Source organism: Ruditapes philippinarum, unplaced genomic scaffold, assembly GCF_026571515.1.
Source record: "Ruditapes philippinarum isolate M1 unplaced genomic scaffold, ASM2657151v2 ctg4762_1_1_1_1, whole genome shotgun sequence".
Taxonomy (NCBI): Eukaryota; Metazoa; Mollusca; class Bivalvia; order Venerida; family Veneridae; genus Ruditapes; species Ruditapes philippinarum.
This window is the reverse complement of record NW_026859471.1, coordinates 1-8738: the sequence shown is the minus strand read 5'-3', so window position 1 is coordinate 8738 and position 8738 is coordinate 1. Positions and strand designations below refer to the sequence as shown.

General features: G+C 31.9%; 1 protein-coding gene across 1 annotated transcript; it reads right to left on the bottom strand.

The window, feature by feature from the left end:
* Positions 1 to 316: 316 nt before the first annotated feature.
* Positions 317 to 7812, bottom strand: LOC132756621 (carbohydrate sulfotransferase 15-like; the record flags this gene model as incomplete). Its single annotated transcript, XM_060747741.1, has 7 exons — positions 317 to 1556; positions 2208 to 2355; positions 2940 to 3117; positions 3548 to 3704; positions 5640 to 5744; positions 6460 to 6676; positions 7631 to 7812. Coding segments are annotated over 7 exons (1190 nt in total), but the record flags the coding sequence as incomplete, so codon positions are not given.
* Between the last annotated feature and the right edge of the window lie 926 nt (positions 7813 to 8738).

The window sequence follows — 8738 nt, the reverse complement described above, 5'->3', positions numbered from 1 at the left end:
AAAACACTAAATAAATTTTTAAAAATAAAATTTTCTGTACTCTTCAACCACCAATCGTGTAATATGTACTTTATGTATTTCAGTGAAGATTCATTGCAAACAAGACAACAAAATACCATTTTAGTTTAATAGTTTTAGTTTGTTAAGGAAAGTAAGTTTTTTAAAGAATGTGTAGTACGAACGGTTAGACAATTCCTTCATTGGTACGAAACTTATTCTTTCGAAATAATCTACGACTAAATAATACAGGTATATTTACAACCTTGTGAACCTTTGAACAATGCAACCACTCAAAAGCAACACCTTTTGTTGCTGTTGATAAGATAGTTAAATATATTCTTGCTTTGGAAAATTTGTAACTGTTCCTGCTAAGTGGGGGTCGCTCTACAGAGGTGTGGAAACTATCATTTCTGCTTTGATATTATCTAGTCAAAGAAATACAAGTACCTAGAATTATTCCCACAAAATTACTCAAGGCTTGAACAAGAATCGTCTGTTTACGTGTCACCCGTCACATAGACCATTCAGAACAGATGATTGAAAGCCTCCAATATTGGCATATTTTTAAAATACAAACATTTTTATACAGAGGTAATAGAACAGTAACCAACAAGACATTTAGTGTGACAATATAATTAAAGGCCTATTATGCCTCAGAAATGCTATAATTTTTATTTCTTAAAAACGTTTTATTTTTATTATCTTGTTACAGTTTCCAAAAAAAATATTTATCTTTGCCCATTTTGCTTTGTTGGCCATTGGTACAATCATAGTGAATTTGTATTTTGCATGGAAGTCAAAATACTACATTGTTTACATTGTGCTAACTTAACAAATTATTACTGCACAATCAGTGTCATTTCTACAGCTGTAAAAGATCCTGTATTTTGTGATTAAAGTGGTTAACCACATTAAGTGAAATTATATTGTTTTTTTTTATATATATATAGTTATGCTAATCAAACAATTTTCAAACATCAAATAATATATAAAATATATACTGCAAATATTTGTGCATAGTATATGTAATCATTAAAATAGATGCATTCATTTCTTGTTGGAAAATTTGACTTTAACTTTATAGAAAATAAATTTCTAATAATCTTCCTTTATTTTCCTGAAATGTTAAATTCGGTATTATCTATAAATAATGCTTTTTGGAACCTAAAATATTGATAAATCTTAATTTGAGCATCATATTTATGATTTAAAAACATAAAAAATTGTGTTACAGGATCTTTAAACATCTAACATACCCTAAATCAATTATTAGACACATGTTTGACATTTCTAAATAATTTCAGAATATGATTCTCTGAAGATGCATAATGTGCCTTTAATAAACTTCCGTTATTATTTTATATGTATTTGGCTACTAGTATTTTTATTGTAATCAAAATCTGGTCCAAACAGTTTAGTAAGTCTCGAATTATGTGGATAATAAAAGTCTTGAATAAGTTTTCTGGTTTCCGGTTTCATGTCACCAATCGGTCGTGAATGTTCGGTGTTTCTATATGACGTGATATGTTGCCATACTATAGGATCTTTTATTGGACCTACAATAAAATTAAAATACATTTCCTAAAAAAAGCTGGGAATCGCCAGATATTCGATTTTTTCCAATGAAATAGACTCCGTCCGAAACAATAGACCAAATGTTTCGTCTTTTAAGAGAAATATTCGAATAACTGTTAAACCCGCAGTAAGCTCTACACACTAGTTTCGAACTTGTAACCCGGCGAAAACATGGGTCATCTATAATACTAAGAAAAATATTGTAACAAATGCTTTAGATTTTTAAAACTTTTTTTCTGTTAAGTAATCGAATGAATGAATTAATTAATTAAATGAATGAATTAAATGAATGAATTAAATGAATGAATGAATTAAATGAATAAATGAATGAATGAATAAATAAATAAATAAATAAATAAATGAATGAATGAATGAATAAATGAATGAATGAATGAATGAATGAATGAATGAATGAATGAATGAATGAATGAATGAATGAATGAATGAATGAATGAATGAATGAATGAATGAATGAATGAATGAATGAATGAATGAATGAATGAATGAATGAATGAACGAACGAACGAACGAACGAATGGATGGATTAATTAATTAATTAATTAATTAAATAATTGATTAATTTTTTTATTTTTTTTTTTTTTTTATTTATTTATTGAAACAATCAAGCTCACCAACATCCAAAAAATCAAAGATTTTCTGTAAAATTTTAGCGGGATCTTTGTCAAGCATCTCCTTGCTGATGATCAGCATCTGATTCTTCGGAAAAACCTTCATAAAATTCGCTAGATGTGTATGATATAGTCCAATCTCTATCCGTGACTGCAAATAGACAAAAAAAAACAACACAGAATCCCTAAATGAACGCCCAAAACGTCAAAAATTGAAAAAGTTGCAGAATCGGTTTGATTGAGTTTGCCCCTATATAAATACCTAAAATGATTTTAATAAAACCGTGTCATTTGGTAATTAATAAAGATATGCCACTGTTTTGATGTATACTAATCTGTTACGATCTGTTATAACTTTGATTAATAAAGATATGTTCTGTTCTGCTCAATTCAAATAATAGCGTTCGCTAGCCGCATAGGTACAAACCCCGTCAGGGGCAAGTTGTTGTTTTCTTGAGCAAGTAACTTTACACTCATTGCTGGTTGGTTCCAGGAACGGATTCGAACGTGTGTTTATAAGCTTATAGCTTCCTACACAATCGACCTAAAATAAATTCTGTAATGATTTGAAGTAGGGTCTTCTGACCAGTCGGTCACTTCTCGAGATTGTTTGTTTGTTTGTTTGTTTGATTGATTGATCGATCGATCGATCGATCGATCGATCGATCGATCGATTGATTAATTGATTGATTGATTGGGTATTAAGTTGCTGACCAGTAAAATATATTCACGTACCAGTCCTGCAGCTCGATATGAGGACGAGGGTTTCCCAAAATACACACAACTAAGATACGTGTTGTTTTTTAAACAATTGGAGAACCGTGTCATTGCATTTACGACATGATCATGAAATTCGTCGACGAGGGGCGGGGCTTCGAAATCTTCCGCAATTTGTATATAATCACTGAACAGCCTATAAAACATATATCCAATATGTAATTAAATAAATTAACAAACAAACAAATTAATTAATTAGGAGGTAAATAAACAAACTAACTAACTTACTATTAAATAAATAAATAAACAATCAATTTTAATGAGTTAAAGATTTTGGCTGACAGCATAACCTTTAAAAACACATCATCTAAAAGTATCGGTTTGTTGAATTTTAGTAAATTGAGTACAGGTTACATGGATTTTTAAAATTTCAAAACGTAGATTAGATTCTTGATTGTTAAGAAATTATTTTCATGGAAATAAAACAAACTTATAACTAAATAAAAAAAATAATCAAGGATAATTAAGGAAAATAAAGGTTAATTCAACCACTGTAACTCTTATTTGTTTAATAAAAAACTACTTAAGAATGCTACGCTTTTTCAGGTGATGGCGCGTATGAATACCTCTCTAATGGGTCACACAACAGCACAATAATTCTAGCGTTCGGATTCAGATGTTTAATGACGTCAGCATTTGTATATGGCGGGTCCGTCACGTTCTTTTTCCTTGCCGCGCTTTGTAAGAAGTGATTATCCCAAATTGTTGATGGTGTAAAATCGCCTACAAATCAAACTTTCTTTGCTTAAGTACATGTACTGAATACGAGGTCCTTGATCGGAATTAAGATAAAAAAAGTAAGTTATCGAACAAGCATAAAGGAGTCACAAGGTTAGCTTTTAAAAAAGCTAGTAGCGACTCGCTTCGTAATTTTTTTCCAGGGGTGCGATGATAGTTCTGTTAGCTGAAGAGACTTCAGCGAACATCAAAATAAAAGTGAAATAAAGTTATGGAAGCCAGTTCTCTAAGTTTAACAAAGAGGAATATGAGTATATATGAAGATGCATGTAAACAGATAGAATGAAGTCCCTATGTCTATGCACATTTACTGTATGGCCTGTTGATCTTGACCAAATAAATCTTAGATAGGTAGAATTCATAAAAATGTCTCTATATACGAAGTTAAGTTGTAAAATGTTATTTAGTATTGGAATGAGTGACAGACACAAGTCCTAAAGTAAACACAAGTTGTCAGAAAAGCCGGGATCCTATTAAAAACAATATAGGGATCCCGGATTTTGACCAGTCTAAGATGTTTTTCAGATAAGCCGGGATCCTATTAAAACATATAGGGATCCTGGGAATTGGCCAGTTGAAGAATATAGTTTTCAAAAAGCTGGGATCGCATTAAAACATAAAGGGATCCCGGGATTTAACCAATTCAAGAATGTAGTCTTTGATTTTTCCAATTAATTAGGCATATAATTATAAGTATTGGGATTTCCGCATTTTAAGTCTGTTAATAAATACCTCTAAATATATTTATATCCTAAGTTTGATTAATTCAACGTTCATTACATACAATAAAAAAACTTAACGTTTAATGTCCTTTCATTACGACAATAATCAATACAAATATAGTTTATTAGTTTTTCCTCTATATCTTATACGATCCCGGATCCCGGCCAGTCCGGGCCTCCCGGACCCCGGCCAGTAAATATATACACTAAATACCGATAAAGGATAAAATGACCGGAAAAAAGGAAAAAGAAAAAAATGCACAGAACCAGATGTACACTTATGTTAATTAACCAAACGAAAACTTACTACAGAGGAACAGGTGAGATCGCTAAAAACAAAAGTCAGTGTAAATATGATTTTTGAAAAGAAATCATGAAAACAAACATTTTAATCATCATTATATCTTGCGCTCAAAATAATACTTGCTGCTTTTTAAAAATGGCGTGAAAATTGAAGGTTTTTTGACGCTATGTAAGATTAAATTTGATTGGCTAAATAATTTTGGATCCTAGCCCTGATAAATAAATTTTGTAGGAAGCTGGAAGCCAAGCTTCGATTAAATTTTTGGATGGATTCGGAGTTTTAGGTTGTTTTCAGTAAAATCCTAACGTAATACCGGCTCGCCGTGGCGAGCCGGCACAAGTCTTATTTTGATAAATCATAATACTGCAGGGATGTAACGAAGATTTTCATTGGACAGCCATAGTAATCATAGTATCAACTAGTACCAGCACATTGTACATGGTCCTGCAATTCATAAGTAAATTCTTATCTTGATAAAAGAACGTGGATTGAGTTGTATAACATTACAAAAGCTTAAGCTGGACCAAATACAAAATTTAATGACAATTGGTTTGGCTTGACAATTAGCCCGCTAACCTCAATAGAGGGGAGGGTATTTGATTTGTATCCCGGATATATAATCCTGACCTTGAGGTTATAAAGCTTCTGTTTTTAATTCTTACTCAAATGACAGGATTTTCATTGGTCAGTGTACATTCTGTGACAGTTTCTGACCAATCAAATACCTGAAAACTGAGTTTGAGCTTGGAGAATGTCTCTTTAACCTTCGGACCAGTGTTCATTGGTTTGATCTTAGGATGGGGCGGTATCTTTTCTCCGAGGACCGGACAAGACAACTGCTCAACCGCGCCATAACAAAGCTACATGTTGTACAGGTAAATGACCAATGCTTACCGAATATGGCGTTGTGATAGCCGTCGTTAGTTGTAATTCTCTTAATGTCTGTTTCCACGGCATGATAGTAGTATTGTAAGTAATCCGATAGTAACGGAAAACCTCCTGTAATTATTATAGAAACTGTTAATGTTTAATGACGTCATATTCATTAAGTCATCGTTTCAAATCCTTTCAAAGAAAGACATTTACAGTGTTAACCTTTATGTTTAAATTATAGAAAAAAAACTAAATAATCGGAAAGAGAAAACAATTTTTTTTTTTTGCGGGAGGATGTTTATAATGTTTTTTTCTGTGTCCATAAACTTTCTGAATTCGTAAACTGGTATCATATGTAGCTTTTTTTCTCGGCCTTGACCTCTGCTTCTTTTTAATCAAATTTTAACAAAAGAAAAAAAAATGAAAATTTAATTGTGTACTCTAGCTAATAACTTATTTTACTTATCGTACTACCAAAAAGATCTTTTAGTTATATCACAATATAAAATAATCACCGGCAATCTCCTGGATTTGACCCCTATGTATTTCTCAGGAGTTAAACTTGTAAATAATAAACTAAAGAAAAACAGAATGAACCTTACATAATTATACTGCTGGCTCGAAGGTTATAAAGAAATTCTTCAAGCTCAAACTCAGATCTCAGGTATTTGATTGGTCAGAAACTGTCAAAGTATGTACACTGACCAATGAAAACCCTTAGATTTGAGTCAGAACTTAGAAAGAAGCTTTATCTCCTACATGCCTGGTTTAAAGCCCGGGGTCTATTCCAAGATACAGACTAACCCCGGGGTCTTTTCCGGGATACAGACTAATCACTCACCAAAACGTAATCTAGTGAACCATCGGTTTCCAGGTTTCATGTTTCCTGAGATTAGAGGGTGTTGGGTGAGTCTTTCAAACAGATCTTTAGTTCCACACTGGGAGACGCCGACAACATAGAAATATGGTAAACAGTTGATCTTAACTTCCGGACCGAGAACTTCATCCAGTTCCTTCCAGCACGGTGATTTGTAATCAGGTAAGAACGGTAACTTTTCCTGAAGTTATATAAAATATACCAAACTCCTCACAGTGATTAATTCCCTTCCTTGGCAGAATGCACTGATAAGGGGAGACCACTGCGTAGGAGATTGAAAATATACATTCAAAATCGGATGCGTGCATTCAGGAATAGAATTTAATGATTTCAATCATCATAGTTTAATGAACATGAAACATCATGAATATTATAACTGAACGAGAATTTGTCACTGTATACCATTTTTTATTTATAATTATAATCATTATTTATAGTCGGAGACATAAGACGGCCAACGTGCTATCTCTTCATATTCAAAACTTGTACTTAATTAGACATCTGTTTCTACAATGTTTTATTGAATTTTGTTTATTAATTTGTACAGTGTATTGTAATCAAGACCAAGGTCACTTCAGTTGCGTATCGTAAATCGTTAAACAATGTAGAAGAAAAACATATTTAACTCTATTGCATGCTGGGAAAATTGTCGTCTGCAAGAAATGATTAAGTGCGTCATTGAGTGTCCTCGAAATGAAAGAAAAGGAATGACTCTCAATATGATTGGTACCAATACGATGAGGTACTCGATATATAGTCTGGTACCAAGCAAAGGGCAAATGTCAAAATATGAAAAAACAAGATAAGTCGGTAGGACAGTGTGCTCGACTTTTCTCAATGCTTGATAGTAAAACAAGAGCCTGGAAAATGTATAATTTTCTTAGTTCAAAAAGGGCCATAATTATGTCGAAATCGATGTTAGAGTTATGGGCATTGGACAGTAAACTCTTATTTTGCTCTCAAATAAGAGTGTGAAGTTTCAACGCATTCTTTTCAGTCGTTTTGAAAAAAAAATCCGAGCAAAAACTTAACCGAAGTATAACGCCGAGGCCGGATTGAGTACAATAGCTCTCCCTATTTTTCGAGTTGTCGAGCTAAAAATAAAATATCTTGATTTTACCACACATGATCATACCGTTAGTTCTGGGGTTGTATCATTTCTTCTTAAAACATCTTTATCAATTATTGGTGGCGCTTTTGTTGTCATTGTTTTTGTCTCTTCCTGTTTGGCCATATGTTGTTTATATTTTTCTAGTGACTCTTGTTTATACGGGGAAGAAGTTTCAGCTTTGCTTCTTTGCTCTATAAATTCTTTTTCTGAAATTTATATTAAAGGTATGACTCAAAAACAAATAAATGTGTACTTCTTTAGAAAAGGTAAACGTAATCATAATTTTAAAATATTTAAATAATTGTTTAAGAGATGTTAGATGCCGGTAACCTGAAATAGTAGTGATAAATACGAAATAATTTGACATAAAAGTAGCAAAATGTTAACAAAGTAGTATTTTGACTTCAATACAAAATACTAATTCTCATAACTGCACTTATTACCAAAAAGTAACAAATGAAAAAGATGGTTCAGGTAATTGGCCAATGAGTAACTTTTTGGATTATATAAAAGTACACCAAAATTAAATAGTTTTTGAGAAATTAAAAAAAAAAGAATTTCTTAGGCATAATTGGCCTTTAAAGCTACATACCTCCAGATGAGTCACAATATTCAAATAAAATCAAACTTGAGAAAATTTACAACGATGTAAGGAGAAGTAAACAGTTTCAAGATTCAAGAAAAATTTTGCATATAATTTGCGATTAATGACTGATTTTTCAGTATTTACAACAATATTTTTTCTGCGTTACTAACGCAGTAAAGGCTATTAATGCATATTTTGACCACGTTTTGGTAATTTACATGGTTTGTAAGTGCCATTGATAATGTGTAAAATGCTTTCTTTTGGTTACTTCACAATTTTACACATTCAAATACATTTTCAAAAATTTCACGAAAATTAGCACAAATCTGGATGTGCGCTGCATTTAAAAGTGGAAAATAAAAATTGTTATGATTTGACACTAAATTGACGAGGATCGAAACAAAAAAAAGAAATTATTGCGGTCTTTTTTATATTTAAACGTACAAGTTTATGTCCCCTGCGCTAAGATTGTTTTGATCTGCACTTGTTTGCCAACAAAAGCACATGTATGCTAACACAAAGGCGTTCGGACATTTGTTCGTGCCT